Below are 20,060 nucleotides of genomic sequence, written 5' to 3' on the forward strand. Positions count from 1 at the left end.
GGATATTCCTCAGATATTGGAAGACTGCTATCTAGTTCTTCTTTTCATTGAACTAAAAATACCCAATTCCTGCAACCGTTCTTCATAGGGATGGGATGGGATGGGAAGGGAAGAGAGGGGAGGGGACACAATCTGTCATCTTGACAGCGAACTGCTTTTCCATCTGAAAATATTTTTAAAAAGGGTAAGAAGAAAAAGTAAGGAGAAAATAAGTTCTTTCCTTGATTAGTTTCCATCCATTGCTTCTTGTCCTGCCTTCAGGTGCTTTGGAGAATAGCTTGACTCCTTCCTCTTTCTGGCAGCCCCTGAGATATCGGAAGACTGCTGTCAAGTCACCCCTGGTCCTTCTTTTCATCAGACTAAAGGTAAAAGGTAAGGTTCCTGTTCTGACCCCCCTCTTCGCTTGTTCACAAATGACAGTCAGACAGAACTTCAAAGGAAATATCTTTATCAGTCCTGGCTCAAGTTGGCTGCGAGCCCAAAAATAAATGTAGATAAAGTCTCTGGCAAAAAGTTACACAGCAAAAGCAAAAACAAAAAGCTCTTACAGCAAACCAGGTTTACAGAAAGCAAATCACTTATCCAAGTGCCTCTTTGAATCTCGAAACGATGAACCACACACGACGAACGACGAACCACGAACGTTGACTTCTGCAACTAAGGCGTGGCACCATCCATCTTTTATCTGCAGAAGACAACCCTAACGAGCAACAGCTGCTCATTATTCCTGCATCCCGACGCAACTCACAGCAAGCTGCTGCTGAGTCACAACAGGTTCCCCTCGCACATATGTGCTAGTCATTTTTTTTTAACGTGCTTTCAAACTGCTAGGTTGGCAGAAGCTGGGACAAGTAACGGGAAGTCAAGCCATTACGGGGCGCTGGGGATTTGAACCGCTGAACTGCCGACCTTCTGATCGACAAGCTCAGCGACTTAGCCACTGAGCCACTGTGTCCCAATTCATCAGACTAGACATACACAATTCCTACAACTGTTCTTCATATGTTTTAGCCTTTATGTTTTGTTGCTATTCTGTGAATGCTGTCCAGAGTCTCAACATCTTTTTGATACCTTGATGACCAAAACTGAACAAAGTATTCCAGGTGTAATCTTAGTAAGGCTCTTCCTGCTAAACAGCTTCTCTGTTCATAATCTGGAAGATCTTTGATTAAATCATTCATAGTACTAATTAGTCAACCTGAATACCCCTCTTTGGAAAGCCACACCCACAACACCTACTATTCTTAAAATTCCCTGATTTTTGGAAAACCTACTTTGTGTTCAAACAGCCAGCAGGAGAAAAGGACAGATTTGGGTACAGATATCCTCAAAGATTTAAGGTTTGTTGAGTTTACTTTTCTAAATCTATCCTCTCTCTTCCTTTAAGAGGTAAGTTAAGAGAGTCAGGGATTTTATTTCCTTTGGCAGGGGAGGGGAACCCTAGGAATATTTAAATCTACATTCAATTCTCGTTTTAAGAAGCAACTTAATTGTTTCTTATTAATTGTTGAAATTTTTACGCCCCAAAATAAAAGAGCAAAGAGGAAAAACTTCAAAAACCTCAAGTGCTCAACATCCGAAAAGTGTGGGGTTATGCAGTTTATGAATACCTATATCTGTCTGTCGGTGTATGCACTCTTTTAAACAAACATTTAAGTCAGTTTGCTTAAAAGGAAAAGGAAATGAAGCATATCTTAGAAAGCGAAATTACTATGGATTCTTTACAGACCTGCTTCAACAATATTTGTTGCTTCGGACAGAGAAACGGGGTGTAAAGGAGAATATTGAGAAGTTCAGGGTTGAAAATAGGGACCCTTGGTGCTATCTGAGCTTGGCTGTTTTTTTTTTATAGACATTTCATGGCCCAGCACTGATGATATTAACTAGTTTGGTAATGAAACATCTGCAATTAAAAAAACAAACAAACTCAGGGACCCTTAAGGACCCTTCAAAGGGACCAAAGTTTTTCGCTCCATTTTCAAGCCATTGATGTTATTATTCGAGAGAACACCGGCAAAACCAGAGCACGATTCACATGTGCAATCCTTTCACGGGGCCAAGGAGAGCTACTATGATGTGGGATCACGTGATATGAATTAATGTGGCAATTTTTGAGCACCGCTGGCTGAAACCCATCTGTGGAATCGTTTCACCCAGCTTGCACGGATGGTTTTCGCCGCGCGTCAGACTCCAGGGTATGCATGCTTATCAGAAGATTAACGGAGAGCGCCAGAAAAAACAGGAACGCGGCTGCATTGGATCAGCCTTATTATCTAGGGTTAACGGGACCATAATTTTTCCAGGTCAGGCGGTAAGGAAGATTCGGACTAAATGCGATGAATTAAGCCACTGCTCTAAACAGGCGCTTCGAATGATTCAGTAAGAATTGTACAGTTTGATTTAAAGAAACAGGTACAAACATTGTTATATGATTTATATATTGCCAACCCAACCGTTAGATTATATTCCTAACAGTGATCAGCTCCTCCATCGCTTCAGAGAATGTCAGGTATTTCTGCGTTTGCTACTTTTTCGTGCATTTGGTTTGCAAATTGGAATGGAATTCTTATTTGAATTCTTTTTCTACCACCCAGATGGATACAGATGAGATCTTTTGTTTTTTTCAAATCAGGGGACAGTTCATAGTAGAACTGGATACACAGGATTGCCGACAGATTAAACTTTAACAATAAGGGAAGGGTTCACCTGAACCAGACAGATTCAAATCCGCTGGGTGAATTTGAGGATGGCTGTATTGTGCGAGTCAAACTTCAAAAGATAAACTGGGTCTGAATTCCTAAGGATCAAAGCTGCATTGCATCGATATGATTAATCCCATGTCTCATGTAAAGGTAAAAGGTTCCCCTCGCACCTATGTGCTAGTCATTCCCGACCCTAGGGGGCGGTGCTCATCTCCGTTTCAAAGCCGAAGAGCCAGCGCTGTCCGAAGGCATCTCCATGGTCATGTGGCCGGCATGACTCAACGCCAAAGGCGCACGAAACGCTGTTTCCTTCCCACCAAAAGAGGTTCCTAGTTTTCTACTTGCATATTTTACTTGCTTTCGAACTGCTATGTTGGCAGAAGCTGGGACAAGTAACGGGAGCTCACTCTGTTATGCGGCGCTGGGGATTCGAACTGCCAAACTGCCAACCTTTCTGACCGACAAGCTCAGCATCTCAGCCACTGACCCACCGCGTCCATTCACGACATGTCATGTCTCATGACAGCCCATTTATTTCTAGAATCTACAAAAAAAAATAAAGTTGGTTCCTACTTACCTATATGCAGATGGAGAGGCTCCCAATTTATCTATCTTTCTTAATTGTTGTGACAGCGGAGAACTAAAGCAAAAGGAATGGGATTGAATAAAAGAAATATATATATATATATATATTTTAAAAAGGATTTTCTTACCCTCCCACCAACATTCATGCATTCAGAATTGCAATGGACAAGAGGCACAATTCATGGAATAATCCAGAAAAGGAAAATAAAATGGGACTCAAATTCCCCCAAAATGACGAGCAGACTTAATCCCGAATATTATTATTGTGGTCAACCAGGGTATGAAGTCAATATTTTCCCAAACCTTCAAGTAAACCCCAGGAAGGGAATAAGAAAAGAGGAAAGCAACGCTGGGTGTTGAAAGAGTGGGAAATATTACCTGCAAGAAGGTTTGTTGGATTTGACATCATTTTGTATTCATTGGAGGGTTGATTGGCGAGAAGGAACTTTGGTCCCTGTTTAATCATTGAGAAGGTAAGTCAATAGTGTGATGGCAATCCCAACTCTGCAATATCAGATTGAAACAATAGCCTTTGTCCAAGGACGGCCGCTTTGACCTCTGCAACAAAAACATCCCGGTGATGTGTTAAGAGAGCATACATTATAAAGTATGCGTTGAGTTTGACGTTTTCTGTACGTGGAAAAGAAGAGCAGATGTCTATTTTCTTTCTTGCTACAGATAGCAGTAGCACTTAGACTTATATACCGCTTCACAGTGCTTTATAACCCTCTCTAAGCAGTTTACAGAGTCGGCCTCTTACCCCAACAATCTGGATCCTCATTTTACCCACCTTGGAAAGATGAAAGGCTGAGTCAACCTTCAGCCGGTTGGGATCGAACTCCTGGCTGTGGGCAGAGTTAGCCTGCAATACTGCACTTTAACCACTGCACCATCTTCCTTTCCTTTCCTTTCCTTTCCTTTCCTTTCCTTTCCTTTCCTTTCCTTTCCTTTCCAAGCAATAGCCCTTAGAGTTATATACCGCTTCACAGTGCTTTACAATCCTCTCTAAGCAGTTTATAGAGTCAGCCTCTTGCCCCCAACAATCTGGGTCCTCATTTTAGTGACCTCGGAAGGATGGAAGGCTGAGTCAACCTTGAGCCTGGTGAGATTCGATCTGCCAAATTGCAGTCAGCTGGCAGTCAGCAGAAGTAGCCTGCAGTACTGCACTCTAACCACTGCACCACCATGGCTCAAGATAGCCCTTGATTTAGAAAATGTCTAATCAATGGACTTCATCTGTCCCATCAGAAATTTGGTCCAGTTCCTTGTTTGGCCATAACTCCTTGCCTTATTTTCTTTCCATTATCATCTTAACAGAATAACAAAACAAAACAAAAACCAGAGATGGCTGCGGGAGATTATCTGCTCTTTGATCTCCACATTAGGCCTCCTCAAAATGCCCCCCAGCTGCAACGGGAGGAAATACATAAATATTTGCGACCCATTGCCTGGAAGCTATGCTCTTTTAATGATATAATTAACATTCATGTTACAGAACTTTCTAAAAACAAAAACACCCAGAGCATGCACTTATTATTATGAACAGTGCAATAGGAGGAAGGAGATAGTTTAATTTTTTTTCTCCCGGGCTACATTCTTCAGGCAACCTGCCCTTCTCCAAATAGCAATTAAAATGAGGAGGAAGGGGGAAAACCACATACACCAAACCCTTCCCTTCCATAGATGCCAATTGGACTTTTCTCCCTTAACATGAATTCCTGGATATAATGGGGCACAGCTGTTGATTTCCCACCCACCCCCATATCTGGAGAGAGACGGTTTAATTAAACCTTCCCTCACATTGTGATCTGATAACAGTTCACACACTTGCCTGCACACCTGGTATTTAAATTTTTAAAATCCATGCCACAATGGCTAATTATATTAATGAGTGTGTAGGTGGTTGGGAAAACAAACAAATAATTGTTGTTGTTGTTTTTAAAGGACGTTGAAGCACTGATTCAGACAATGGCTACCACCACCGGATCAAGTAGACTCAATTGGGCGTCATCCTCCACTCAAATGCAGTGGTAGATGACCCAAGGATGGCCGGTCAAACAGGAAGCCACTTTCTTGGGTAACATTAAAGGAAAGTCTGTAAGGATTCTCCTCCACTTTTCCTTTGAAGATAGCAATAGCAATAGCAATAGCAGTTAGACTTATATACCGCTTCATAGGGCTTTCAGCCCTCTCTAAGCGGTTTACAGAGTCAGCATATTGCCCCCGACAACAATCCGGGTCCTCATTTTACCCACCTCGGAAGGATGGAAGGCTGAGTCAACCCTGAGCCGGTGAGATTTGAACAGCCGAACTGCAGAACTGCAGTCAGTTGAAGTAGCCTGCAGTGCTGCATTTAACCACTGCGCCACCTCGGCTCAAGATGTTTTGCTTCTCATTCAAAGAAGCTTCTCCAGCTCTGACAGGACGGTGACGAATGGAAGGATGGATATTCCTTGCAGGCAGCTGGTCATTTGCATCCTTTCAGAGGGTCGTTGAAGCACTTGGAGGTTTATCTCTGTCCTCAGGGTCACCTGAGTGGTGCAAATGGTTCCTGTAGTCTGCACTTTTTTCCCCTCCGGAAATCCATTCCTACTCCCGTACCATTCAAAAGGTGTTCATCCCAAACTGTATAACTAAAAGTCTGTAGAGATTCTCAGTCTTCTAGGTCACGGTTGTCCCAAAGGTGCTTTTTCAGGAGGCAACTGGACTTTCTTGGGGTTTTTTTGAAGACTTTTCACTTCTCATCCAAGAAGCCTCTTCAGCTTTGACAGGACGGTGACGAATGGAAGGATTGATATTCCTTGCAGGCAGCTGGTCATTTGCATCCTTTTAGAGGGTCGTTGAAGCACTTGGAGGTTTATCTCTGTCCTCAGGGTCACCTGAGTGGTGCTCCTGGTTCCTGTAGTCTGCAATTTTTTCCCCTCTGGAAAGCCTACCCCCACCCTAGTTGCGCCCCTTCCTGGATCGGGATGCTCTGTGCACAGTCACTCACGCCCTCGTCCTTTCTCGCCTGGACTACTGTAATGCTCCCTACATGGGGCTGCCCTTGAAGAGCACCCTTGAAGAGCACCCGGAGGCTTCAACTGGTCCAGAATGCAGCTGCGCGGGTTATCATGGGGGCACCTAGGTGCTCCCATGTTGCACCCCTTTTAGGTGGCCTGCACTGGTTGCCGGTTGTCTTCTGGGTGCGATTCAAGGTACTAATTATGACCTTTAAAGCGCTCCATGGCTTAGGCCCAGGGTACCTGCGAGACCACCTACTGCCACTTGGAGGTTTATCTCTGTCCTCAGGGTCACCTGAGTGGTGCTCCTGGTTCCTGTAGTCTGCAATTTTTTCCCCTCTGGAAAGCCTACCCCCACCCTAGTTGCGCCCCTTCCTGGATCGGGATGCTCTGTGCACAGTCACTCACGCCCTCGTCCTTTCTCGCCTGGACTACTGTAATGCTCCCTACATGGGGCTGCCCTTGAAGAGCACCCGGAGGCTTCAACTGGTCCAGAATGCAGCTGCGCGGGTTATCATGGGGGCACCTAGGTGCTCCCATGTTGCACCCCTTTTAGGTGGCCTGCACTGGTTGCCGGTTGTCTTCTGGGTGCGATTCAAGGTACTAATTATGACCTTTAAAGCGCTCCATGGCTTAGGCCCAGGGTACCTGCGAGACCACCTACTGCCACCGGTAGCCTCCCACCGTCCAGTACGATCCCACAGAGTTGGCCTCCTCAGGGTGCCGTCGGCCAGACAGTGTCGGCTAGCGACCCCCAGGGGGAGAGCCTTCTCTGTGGGAGCGCCTTCCCTCTGGAATGAGCTGCTCCCGGAGCTTCGTATAATCCCTGACCTCCGGTCCTTCCGACGCGCCCTAAAAAGTTGGCTTTTCCAGCAAGCCAGCCTGGCCTGAACAAAACAAAATAAATGATTGATTATTGTTAATTTTAATTGAATTTTTTAAAATGTTATTGTTAATCTCAATTGGGTTTGTTTTTTGGATACTTTATCTATTTTTTAAAAAACTTTTGTAATATGTCTTTTTTTTTTAAACGTTGTACGTCGCCCTGAGTCCTTGGGAGAAGGGCGGCATATAAATCCAATAAACCAAACCAAACCCTAGTCATACGGTGTTCATCCCAAATTGTATAGCTAAAGGTCTGTAGAGGTTCTCAGCCTTCCAGGTCATGGTTGCCCCAAAGGTGGTTCTTCAGGGGGCACCTGGGCTTCTTCAGCTCTGACAGGATAGTGGGAAAGGGAAGCACCTTTGGGACAACTGTGACCTGGATGGCAATTTGGGATGAAGACCCAATTGAATGCTGTAGGAGTAGGAATGGATTTCCAGAGGGGAAAAAAATGCATACTACAGGAAGCAGGAGATTTTAGCTGTATAATTTAATGCATTTTTCTGTCCTTTGTATGTGGGGGTGGGGAGGAGACATCACGGGTTAATCAAAATCTGGTGGGGGAAATGTAAGGAAGGGCTGTGGGTTCAGCCTTCAGAAATTGTGGTGCTCCTATCACTGGAGGTTTTTAAGAAGAGACTGCGCAGCCATTTGTCCGGAATGAGCCTCCTGCTTGATCAGGGGGTTGGACTAGAAGATCTCCAAGGTCCCTTCCAACTCTATTATTCTGTATTCTATTCTGTGTTAACGTTTCCACTTTCCCTGCCCTAGGAGACTTGAATTCCTTATGTGCCCCCCCCCCCACAACTGACTCCGTAGCAAGTTTGCACAGGCTTCAACCCACTTTAAACCCTTCCTTCAAGCACATTGTGCAAACGCAGCCAACATGCTCACTGCATGTTCACTGCAAACTACGAACATTCTCATCAAGCGGATGAGGCATTTTGCTTAAGAGGATTCTTCTGAAGGATTTTCTTGGGATAACCAACTCTGCTTTGGGCTTCCAGAGGGTTTGCAACTGGGAGAACCAGAGCCTTGACTATACGCACTTCTGTTGGCAGGGTGAGATCTCTGCTTTTTAGTCTGCTGACTAGATTTGCAATAGCTTTCCTCCCCAGGAGCAAGCGTCTTTTTAATTTCTTGGCTGCAGTCCTGCATTAGTCTTGCACAATTCCTGCATTGGTCAACATTCAAGCATTTGCGGTCCCCAGAAACTGCCCTCTCCTAGGAATTCCTTCCAGAATGAAGCAAAACATCAATTTCGAAACTGCCGAAAAGCTAACAAGTGAAATTAGGGTGACATCTGCTGGCCAGGAAAGTTCTCTTCTGGTCTTGGAAACAAATCTCACGGGCTGATCTAGCAGAGCGAGAAGTCAAACCCTGCGAAGAAGGAAGCCCAAATCACCTCTTAAGAGTTAAAGCTTGGCTTTTTCAGTGGATGCAAACTTTCAGCCTTGCCTTCTGCTTCAGCTAGTTTAAGAGAAAGTGCTGTTGGACTGTCTGACAGTAACATCTAACACTTATCAATCTATTGGGATTTCCTGGCTAAGGCCAGATGTACTGGGTATCTTACCCTGAAATACATCCCACCAGCCTCTTAGCTATAGCAATAGCAGTTGGACTTATATATCGCTTCATAGGGCTTTCAGCCCTCGCTAAGCGGTTTACAGAGTCAGCATATCGCCCCCAACAACAATCCGGGTCCTCATTTCACCCACCTCGGAAGGATGGAAGGCTGAGTCAACCCTGAGCCGGTGAGATTTGAACAGCTGAACTGCAGAACTGCAGTCAGCTGAAGTAGCCTGCAGTGCTGCATTTAACCACTGCGCCACCTTGGCTCTTCCATAGGTTCTTCATATGACGTGCAATATATTGCAAGAACCTGCACTTCTGCTCTTTAAAAAAGGGGGTATTAGAACTGTGGAAGAATCCTTGGTGCTCTCTGAGCTTGGTCGTTTGCATGCAAATGTTTCATGACCCAACTACCTGTGTTTCCCCCACCCCCCCCAAAAAAGACAGGCTCTTATTTTCTTCTGATCCCCGAAATAAGTGCTTGGCCTTATTTTTCGGGAGGTCTTGTTATTTTTGAAGTGCAGGAAGCGGTGAGCTTGGTCACTTCATGGCTCCTGATGGCATGTGGGGTGCGTGGGGCATGTCCCCCCTTCCTTCACCCCCCTCTGGCCTCGCATTGTCACCTCATGTTGTTTGCGCAGTGAGCAACCAGAGGAAATTTATTTATTTATTATTTATTTATTAATTAGACTTATATACCGCTTCATAGAGCTTTCAGCCCTCTCTAAGCGGTTTACAGATTTTTAGCAAATTGAGTCAGCAAATTGCCCCCACAGTCTGGGTCCTCATTTCACCCACCTCGGAAGGATGGAAGGCTGAGTCAACCTTGAGCCGGTGAGATTTGAACCGCTGAACTGCAGATAACAGTCAGCTGAAGTGGCCTGCAGTACTGCACCCTAACCACTGCACCACCTCGGCTCCTTAATGGCGTGGACCGGCTGTGCATACATTTAAATATTTTTGCGGAGAGCTTATTTTTTGGGGAGGGCTTATTTTAGCACATGCGCTCAAAAGCCCGATTGGGCTTATTATCCAGGGAGGTCTTATTTTCAGGGAAACAGGATAGGTAGCATCCTCAGTGCTAAAGTGAATGATGTTTGCCTTCTGTTTGCATTGCATTGCATTATTATATTATATATTATTCATTTTATGTTTATATTGTTTTATAACAGAAATACTTTATATTTCTGCTTATATATACCTGTATATTCCAGTATTTGGGGTGGGGGGGGGACAAGAAAGTTTGCAGTGTTTTTCACTTTTGGAGAGGAGGAGTCTTAAATATAAATAGATTCCTTGGGTTGAGCAAGTACAGCAAGGACAAAGGCGAAATGGACTGCTAAATTGGCCACGCCCACCCAGTCACATGACCACCTAGCCATGCCCACCCAGCCAGTCTGTTGTCTCCCCCCCACAATAGTGTGAGGGACAGTGAATCGGCCCCAAGTTTTAAAAGTTTGAGGACCCCTGGTTTACCGCTTTAGTCTCTGCTCATTTCGATGTTGATTGCTAGTGTGTTTCAATCTTTTTTGTTTCCTTTTTGATTGTCTCTTTTGAATAGTATGTAGAAGTTGTTTATCTCTTTGTGTCTGTCGATGGCTGATTTGGTCAAATGCCAGACTTCCAGGAATTCTCTAATGTTTTTGTGCTATTCAATGTTTTCTCTCCCATAGAAGGTGAAAAGATACTCTCAAACTGTTCTCCTACAGTACAATTAACTGGGTTAGTTAAAAATTAGGTGGAGCCATCAAATACTACTCCATCTCTCATACCAACTAAATGTGTTTCATTTAAATCCAGAAAATGAGACTATTTACTAGCAATGTTTAATCTAGATGCTGCCCCATGATTCAGTCTTTGCCAAGGGAAATCCCACCTACTCAATTTAGAATGTCATTTTCTTTCTGCATCTTTGTAGTCCACATTTTCCCAGTTGTAGGAATTAGGCATGTATAGTGTAATGAAAAGAAGAACTAGGGTGACACGATAGCTGAGTTCCAATATCTGAGGGACTTCCACAAAGAAGAGGGGCTCAACCCATTCTCCAAAGCACCTGAAGAAGGCAGGAGAAGCAAAGGATTTAAACTAATCAAGGAGAGAAGCAATGTAGAACTAAGGAGAAATTTCCTGATAGTGAGAACAATTGACCAGCGGAACGACTTGCCTCCAGAAGTTGTGGGTACTCCATCACAAGATGGAGGTTTTTAAAAAGAAATTGGACAGCCATTTGTTCAGAAGGGTATAATGTCTCCTGCTTTTGCAGGGGGCTGGACTAGAAGACCTCCAAGGTCCCTTCCAACACTGTTACTGTGTTTTAGAGACCGTCTTGCCAAATCTTGCTTCTTTCAACTCAAATATGTTGAGAAAAACCCAGGCTGCTGATTGCTTTTCTGGTCAAAAGATGGAGTTGTTGTTCATAACTCTGTATCTTCGTGCAAATATATATATATATATATATATATATATATATATATATATATATATATATATATATATATATATATATATTCGAAATACAAAAACATGTTCCTCTTAATGGATACAAGTTTGGAGGGGATAATGGAAGAAAGATAAAAAATCAACCTCATCATCTAGACTCTCCTTCTTTAGAGAGGATGCCCAAAGTGGCATGGCACTGAAGTTGCAAATTCTATCTTTTGACATATACACTGCTTTGCTTTGCATTCAATAATTTTATTAACACAACCCTGGCATGTTTGACGTACACGTAAAACATTGCCAGGAAACATTTAAAAAATGTTTCAGCACGGCTTGAGTGTTCATTGAACTCCACAGGGCGCTCTGCCTGGGTGTTTTTGCTAACTTTTTTTGTTCATTAATATGAGGAAGGGAGGAACAAATTCTGACTTCCAGGGCCCATTTTATTTTCTTTAAAAAAAATTCTAAGAGCCGAAATTCCGCCAGTATTTGGGTGGGTGCAGCTGTTGAGGGCAAAAGAACATCTGAAGGAATGGAAGGAGACAGAAAATTGGCAAATGAACGATAAGCAAAGGAAGCCAAAGTTGAACAGCAAAACACGTACTGTTATCAGGTTTCACTAAGAGGTAAATAACAAAAGCGAGCTGTGTTCCCAGGAAGAGAAAGGAAAATAATGCCTGCCTGCAAAACTGGGCAGGGTAGCAGAAAATGTGTGGAACAGCAAATATTAAGATTCCAAACGCCCTTTATTTAAATGCCTCTAAATTATGTATGATATGAGAAATGCACATTAAAAGGTGATTTGCGTAGTCTCTTTTGTTTGTTTTCAATTGTGAACTGTTCGGAGCACGGGATGAAAACAAAAGTAACGGGTGGGAAGATACCGTTTCATCCATACGGAAGCCTTACACAGGTGCAGAGAAAGCAACAAGAGCTGTTGATTTTGCAAAAATCACACTGCTGGGTTTTTTTTTTTTTGCTACCAACAGCCTCCTCTTAACTCTTAAAGGTAAAGGGTGGTTTTTCTTTCAGGTTTTTGTTCTCCATTCTTAAAATCAAGGTAAACTAGACAAACTGAGAAACGTGGTTTTAGACATGCAAAGTGTTCTAAGACCATGTGTGTTTTCACCCGTATATTTCCAGACATTTCTCTGAATTCTGTTTTCATTTTTTTTACCCTTATTAATTTAATGTATTAAATTTATCGGCTGCCCATCTTATCCCAGGGTAACTCTGGGGGGCTTACAACTTCAAAAAGGATAAAACTATATATGAGAGAGAGGGAGAGGGAGAGGGAGAGGGAGGGAGGGAGGGAGGGAGAGAGAGAGAGAGAGAGAGAGAGAGAGAGAGAAAAGATAGCTGGACGGATGGATGAGAGAGAGAGAGGAACTGTAGATTGCTGGATGGATGATAGATAGAGACAGACAGACAGACAGAAAGATAAAGACAGAGGGGGAGAGAGATAGCTGGCGGATGGATGAGAGAGAGAGAGAGAAAGAGAGAGAGAGAGACTAGATTGCTGGCTGGCTGGCTGATAAAGACAGATAGAGGTAGATAGATAGATGATAGATAGATGATAGATGATAGATAGATAGATAGAAAGATAGATAGATAGATAGATAGATAGATAGATAGATAGATAGATAGATAGATAGATAGATAGATAGATAGATAGAGTGAGTTAGCTGGATGGATGGATGAGAGTAGATAGCTGGATGGATGGATGAGAGAGACAGAGAGAGACAGAGAGGGAGGGAGAGACAGAGAGAATGACAAATAAAATATTATAAAAATGCAAAAATTCGAATCTAACTGAAAGATGGGGAGGGAGGGAGTAGGATGAGCAGGGGAGGACAGAGATCTGTTATCAAGACATTATCTGCACATTTTGCAGATACAAAGGTCTCTTTGGAGTGGGAGTGATGCAAGCCGATGTTTTTCAAACTTGGCATCTTTGACATAAGTTGGGTGTCAGTTCCTAGGATTCCCCAACCAATTGGGAAATTGACATCCATGGAGTTGACATTCACTCATTTTCAGGTTGCCAAGCTTGAAAAACACGGGTTTGCATCATTAAATTTAATGGTAAAGCATTACAAGGCGGAATCACGACTCTTGCTCTGTATGACGTCCCAAATTAGAAATACAGAGAGGATAATGATATGACTTTACTTTCCAGGGGTTTCATGCAATCGAGAAATAAATCCGACAGTGGAGGCAGTTTTGTACAATTAGTTTAACTATTTGTTTCACTCTGCAGGGACCAAAAGAGAGAGAGAGAGAGAGAGAACCCATCATGAATATTCAGGATTATTTCGAAAGAATTTGTTATAAAGGTTCCCAGGAAAAAGTAGACTTGGAAACCTTAACCGAGGTTTTTCAACATCACATCCGCGCAGTCCCCTTTGAAAATCTCAGCCTCCACTGTGGCGAAACCATTCCGTTGGATTTAGAATCGGCGTATGATAAAATTGTGAAGCGCCACCGTGGCGGGTGGTGCATGGAGAACAACCAACTTCTGTCGTGGGTCTTCCAGATCATGGGCTACAAAGTTGGCCTTTTAAGCGCTCGCGTTTATAACCCGGAGCGAAAGGGTTACAGTGAAGATGACAACCATCTTCTGATCAAAGTCGTCCTTGAAGGCAAAACCTACATTGTGGACGGTGGTTTCGGAATGGCTTATCAAATGTGGGAACCCATGGAGCTGGTTTCTGGGAAGAACCAACCTCAGACCCCAGGAATCTTCTGCTTCACAGAGAAGGATGGAGTGTGGTATTTTCACAAAGTGAAGCGCAAGAAATTCAGGATGGATTCCGAGAACAGCATTCCCTGCCCTGACGTTATAGAAAACGTGACCTGCAAGGACATTTATTTGTTTACCTTGCAACCAAAGATGATAGGTGACTTCCGGATGGCCTGTTTGCAACTCCAAACTGATCCGAGTTCTATGTTTTTAAGGAAATCCATCTGTAGCCTCCAGACTACGGATGGATTTCTAGCCTTGATTGGGTGGACGCTGATTGAAACCAAATATAATTATAAGGACGACACGGATCTAGTAGTAGGCACGGTCCTGACAAGTGAAGAAGTGCAGAAAATCCTGAAGGAGCGATTCAAGATTCGGCTGGACAAAACGTTTGTCCCTCTTAACACCTGTTCGGGACCCGTGTTTTGATTCAGGTGGCCAAGGGTGAACTTTGCTCAACTTCACTTCGGTTCATCCTAAAGAAATGAAATTGGGAAGCAACTTTGGAGAATGCTCACCACAAAAAGATCCAAAGTGGCGGACACTTTAGGGAAGATGTTGCTGTATTTTCTTGGGCAGGTTCGGGTCAATTTAGAGAGCAAATGAAGTCCTTTACGCAAGTTGAATTTGCTGGGGTGTAGGCTTTGCCACAGGGTTAGCAATGTTAAGTCTACTTCGAAGTAGGAAAAGGGATAAGAAACCTTTTGCAAGATTATCAGTGTTGAGTTTTAACTGGGTCCTAGCTATCTGTAGCTTCAGCGTAATGATGAGATTTTAAATCAGTATCTTTCCAGTCCTTATCTGGTCTCTAAGGTATATAGGGAGTCCGAAAGGCCTTAGATCGGGATATATGAAGGGGCGGAATCAAAGGGACATGGTGGCTCAGTGGCTAAGATGCTGAACTTTTCAATCAAAAAGATCGGCAGTTCGGTGGTTCGAATCCCTAGCGCCATGTAATGGAGTGAGCTCCCGTTACTTGTCCCAGCTTCTGCCAACTAGCAGTTCGAAAACACATAAAAAATAGGAACCACTTTTGATGGGAAGGTAACAGCATTCCATGAGCCTTCGGCTTTTAGTGATGCTGGCCACATAACCACAGAGACATCTTCGTAGACATCATTGGCTCTTTGGCTTTGAAATGGAGATGAGCACACCTCCTATAGTCAGGAACGACTAGCATATATGTGTGAGGGGAACCTTTACCTTTAATAAGGTTCTCCAAAAGAGGCGAAGATGGACAAGAGGAGCAGCTTTTTCCGTGGTGGTACCCCCAGTGATGGAATTCCTTCCCCAGAGTTGATCGCCGAGCACCTATATTAGCAGTTTGTCCTGGGCTTTTTAAGTGGCTTTTAATTGTATTTTGATTCTTACCTTCTGAATGATCACAGTGCTGCTGCCAATTTTAGACAGTGTTTTTAATAGTGCATGGTATTTGATTTTATTGTATATATTTTCACTTGGGATTTCTGCGCATGGGCACATGGATTTGATTGTAAACCCGCCCAGGGAGCTTTGCCTATTGAGATATCTACTAAAATAATAGGAAGTTGTCTTGATGGTTCTCCCAATTAAATATTTTACAAGTGTTTTCTGTTTGTGTGTTTGTGAATTCAGCATGGGTTTTAAAAACCAGACTCCTTTTTAAAAAGCACCTGCGTTTGCTTGCCAGCCAGGAAACTATTAAGTCCCAAAGGGTCTGGTATAATGTTCCTGTGAGAATACAGCACACAATTGGCCAACGTTGAGAGTAACAGTTCTCCAAGACAGAAACGATTGAAACTGCTAAATCACGCCTGCAAGAAGTAGGATTCTCACCATAGTCTTTGCATCAAACGGCAAATTGAAAATTGCTTCTTGTTTTCCAATTACCCAGCAAATTCTAATCTTAACTGAGTTAGAACGTATTGGGTTTATTGCTTTATAGCTTGCTAGGAGCCACGCCGAGACCTCCAAGGGGTCAGAGAACGTGCTATAAGAAACTGAGTCGTGAAAGTACAATCTCTCTGTCTCTCTCCGTTATTCTCTGTAATCAAGACTTACTTGAACTGATCAAGACACAAGTCACAGTCTAATAAGGTGGATAACATGGTGCAACTGCTAAGTTCGTACTTACGTATGTCAAAATGCTTCGGTGCAGGTGAAAGGAAAATTATTTTGAAGCCTGGGAATGATCTGTTTCCTGTCTTAGAATGTAGAACATGGAATAATAATAATAATAAGAGCCGAGGTGGCGCAGTGGTTAAATGCAGCACTGCAGGCTACTTCAGCTGATTGCAGTTCTGCAGTTCGGCTGTTCAAATCTCACCGGCTCAGGGTTGACTCAACCTTCCATCCTTCCGAGGTGGGTAAAATGAGGACCCGGATTGTTGTTGGGGGCAATATGCTGACTCTGTAAACCGCTTAGAGAGGGCTGAAAGCCCTATGAAGCGGTATATAAGTCTAACTGCTATTGCTATTGCTATAATAGAACTGGGAGGGATCCTGAGGTCTTCTAATCCAAGCCCCTGCTCAAGCAGGAGATCCTATACCACGTCAGACAAACGCTTGTCCAATCTGTTAAATATGTCCAGTGTTAAGAGCATCCACAACTTCTGGAGGCAACCCATTCCACTGGTTAATTGTTCTCACTGTCAGGAAATTCCTCCTTAGTTCTAGGTTGGATGTCTCCTTGATGAGTTTCCATCCTTGTGCTGTCCTCAGGTGCTTTGGAGAATAGGCTAACCCTCTTGGCGGTGACAGCCTTTCAAATATTGGAAGACTGCTATCATGTCACCTCTAGTCCTTCTCTTCCTTAGGCTAGACTTACCTAGACTACCTCAATCATCATGATTGACATACCCTCAATCATCATAGCCTCCAGTCCTCCAGTTGCTCTTCTCTGCACTTTCTTCAGAAAGAATGATGCTGCCCAACTCATTAACTTTCCTAAAATCCTCAAGGTAGCTCGCCCTGCCAGTATTGGTTGCTACTGTATTCATCCCGTGAGTTCTTGGATGAGAGTATTGTTTCTGCTTGGTGGTTTGTCTGGTGTTAATCCCTGCTTATCTGGCTGATGGTTGATGGAGAGGATGTGTTTTGGGCACTCGAGCAAGGAATCGCCAAGAAGAAAACATCTTCCCCCATCTACACTGGCAGGGCAAGTGTTGTGTATAGAAAGAATAAACCCTACACCCAACAATGATGTTCCATAGCACTTAGGAGTGCAGCAGATTGAAGATTTTTCTAACCTACTTTTTCAGCACATAAGGGTGAATGTGAGTTGTTCTTCATGCCTTTTCTCCACAACTGTATTATGAGTCTGTTCTAAGTCTTAAGGTAATGGTCTCCCGCTAAGGATGTTGGGATTTTACTGCAGCACAGCTTGTAAAAATTGTGTTTGTACCTTGAGTTATTTGAGAGCCTTCGCAACATATCCTTGTGGGGGGGAAAAAAATCTTGAATGAGCTTCCTGGAAGGCAAATGTTAAAAGAAACGAATTAAAAATGATGGGACTGTGAAAAGCTTCTTCGGCTTACAGAATTCAGAGTGATGTTTCAAAGAAATTCCAGAGAGGAAGCTGAGAATCACGGCATTAAGGGACCACTTGGCTGTAATTCATGATTTATGAGACCCAGCATTAGCCATTGGTTCAGATGGTTTTCAGAGGGATTCAGAGAGAATTCTCTTGGTTCAGAGAGAAAATGCAGCTGAATGCATTCTGCGGGGGAACGGCTGCAGGAAACAATTCTTTCTTTAACATTAAGCTTAGGACTTCCCTGGAAAAACCTCTGTATCCAGGAAAGGTTCTATCCAGCCCCTCAAATATTTATATGTTTTTAGGCCCAAGTAAAAGGCTCAGTGGCTCAGTGGCTAAGATGCTGAGCTTGTCGATCAGAAAGGTCGGCAGTTTGGAGGTTCGAATCCCTAGCACTGCATAACAGAGTGAGCTCCCGTTACTTGTCCCAGCTTCTGCCAACCTAACAGTTCGAAAGCATGTAAAAAATGCAAGTAGAAAAATAGGAACCACCTTTGAATCATGCCGGCCACATGACCACGGAGATGTCTTTGGATAGTGCTGGCCCTTCGGCTTTGAAACAGAGATGAGCTCCACCCCCTAGAGTCGGGAACAACTAGCACATATGTCTAAGGGGAATCTTTACCTTAAAAGAGGCGGGGGGGGGGGAAGCAAAAGAAAAAAGGGGAATGTTATATCAACCAAGTCTGTGAATGATGGACTTGATGGAGTGCTACTGTTCTGGTTCATTTGTTTTCCTGATCAGAAATAATATATTTATTACCTTAAATGTATAGGAATATTATCCAGCACACATACCACCAAGGACTGGAATGTGTAGTAACACAGGATGATAATTAATTTGGAGAAATTATAAACCCCTAAATATTTAGCAGGACCTTCACATTGAAAGATCCCTTCTTCTTTTTTCCTTCCTATTTTTGGAACATTTTGTGGTTATTGCAAAAGGAAAACTTCTTTATTATTTCAATTCTGATTTTCTGTGTGCACATAGTGGGCAAAGGGCACGTTTAATAAACTGAGCAGGGAATGAAAATCCCGTTAAATCCTGAACTGGGAGGAGGGGGAGAAAGAACGATATCAGTTTAATTAAAAGTGCCAATATTTGCAAAGACTTAATTTCCAATCTCCACTAATTTCTGTTTATACATATTTCGGTAAGACATGGGAGAATTAATTGTAACAAAGCCACACCGAGCAACAACAGTGTGTGTGTTTGTTTGTTTGTTTGTGTCTCTGTGTTTGTGTGTGACTGTGCGTTTAATGTTGAATTGTTAAAATAATGCTTGAAATTTCCTAAGCTTTCTTTCATATCCATTCTTTTCTTCACCTGCTGCTTACGGCACACCGAGGTCAAAATGCAGAAAGGCCATTCCGAGGGCTGTTTAAAACTGGGCACGGTTGACCTGGAATCCACCTCCGTGGAAACTGGATCTTAAAAATCCAGTTTCTGCAATGAACGTAAGGATCAAGGATGACAAGCAGACACATTTCGCTTCGTTTGTATAAGTGAAATAGAAAAGCATCACTGGAAGAGTCCGTTGCGGTTGAGCAGCTTGTATATTCAAACAAAGAAATCATCGTTTCAAAAGATTCAAAGGATTGAGGCATAAATATCTGGGGGTGTTAAGAATTGGAGGAGGAGGAGGACTGGAGGAGGAGGAGAGGAGGAGGAGGAGGAGGAGGAGGAGGAGGAAGAGAAGGGGAAGAGCAGGAAGGATAGGAGGAGGAGGAAAGGAAGAGGAGAAGGAAGAGGAAGAAGAGGAGAGGAAGATAAAGATGAAGAAGAGGAGGAGAGAATGAGGAAGAGGAGGAAGAGAAGGAAGAGAAGGAGGAGAGGAGGAAGAAGAAGAGAGGAAGAGGAGGAAGAGAAGGAGGAAGAGGGAGAGGACCCAGGTTGGCCACGCCCCCAAACCGATTCCCTGGTGTTTTTTAGCAATTTTTAGTATTTTTTTTTCATGTTCTATGCATGTGCAGAACAATTTATAATCAAAGCGTGCACGAAGTGAACCACCAGCAGCAACTCACTCCTGGGTGGAAGAGAAGAGGAGGAGGAGAGGAGGAAGAAGAGGAGGAGGAAGAGGAGAAGGAGAGGAGGAAGAAGAGGAGGAGGAAGAGAACAGGAAGAGGAGGAGGAGTGGAAGAGGAGGAAGAGGAGGAGGAGGAAGAAGAAGAGGAGGAAGAGGACAGGAAGAGGAGGAGGAGTGGAAGAAGAGGAGGAAGAGGAGGAAGAAGAGGACAGGAAGAGGAGGAGGAGTGGAAGAGGAGGAGGAAGAGGAGGAGGAAGAAGAAGAGGAGGAGGAAGAGGACAGGGAGGAGGAGTGGAAGAGGAGGAGGAGGAGGAAGAAGAAGAGGAGGAGAAGTAGATGGGGCTGGGAGCTGTCGTCTGAACAGATCTGAAGGACAACATGGGTGAAGACTGAACAGCCCTTCACAGAGTTTCTCTCTGCTATCTTAGTACGTAATAATATGACTGAGAGACTACAAGTAGCCCTTCACTTATAACCCTTCGTTTGGTGATTGTTCGACGTTACGGTGACATTGAAAAAAGTGACTTGTGACCGGTTTTCATACTTATAACCCTTGCAGCCTGGCCATGGTCACATAATCAAAATCC

The 20,060-nt window shown here is 43.6% G+C and overlaps 2 protein-coding genes across 16 annotated transcripts in view; one reads left to right on the forward strand and one right to left on the reverse strand.

Moving 5' to 3' along the window:
- The window catches only part of SDR42E1 (short chain dehydrogenase/reductase family 42E, member 1), a 54,037-nt gene extending 50,282 nt beyond the window's left edge, over window positions 1-3,755 (reverse strand). For 3 of the 11 annotated variants that reach the window (XM_032230175.1, XM_032230170.1, XM_032230166.1), the window contains exons 1-2: window positions 3,666-3,755; window positions 3,280-3,342 (exon numbers count right to left, since the gene is read on the reverse strand). The gene's annotated coding sequence lies outside the window, so the exon portion shown is untranslated. The other 8 variants (XR_004256445.1, XR_004256444.1, XM_032230164.1 and 5 more) reach the window with 4 other exon arrangements.
- LOC116517305 (arylamine N-acetyltransferase, pineal gland isozyme NAT-3-like) lies at window positions 941-14,619 on the forward strand. Of its 5 annotated transcripts, XM_032230179.1 has the most exons (3): window positions 1,306-1,340; window positions 2,304-2,412; window positions 13,444-14,619. In XM_032230179.1, exon 3 carries the CDS (start codon window positions 13,480-13,482, stop codon window positions 14,356-14,358), a length of 879 nt encoding a protein of 292 aa, XP_032086070.1. In that variant the 5' UTR covers window positions 1,306-1,340; window positions 2,304-2,412; window positions 13,444-13,479; the 3' UTR covers window positions 14,359-14,619. The 5 variants fall into 5 exon arrangements, with proteins under 5 accessions (XP_032086068.1, XP_032086069.1, XP_032086070.1 ...); XM_032230177.1 differs by having other exon boundaries at window positions 941-2,412; XM_032230178.1 differs by lacking the exon at window positions 2,304-2,412 and having other exon boundaries at window positions 941-1,340.
- The last annotated feature ends 5,441 nt before the right edge of the window (window positions 14,620-20,060 follow it).

Source organism: Thamnophis elegans, chromosome 14 (assembly GCF_009769535.1).
Source record: "Thamnophis elegans isolate rThaEle1 chromosome 14, rThaEle1.pri, whole genome shotgun sequence".
In the NCBI taxonomy this organism is placed as follows: Eukaryota; Metazoa; Chordata; class Lepidosauria; order Squamata; family Colubridae; genus Thamnophis; species Thamnophis elegans.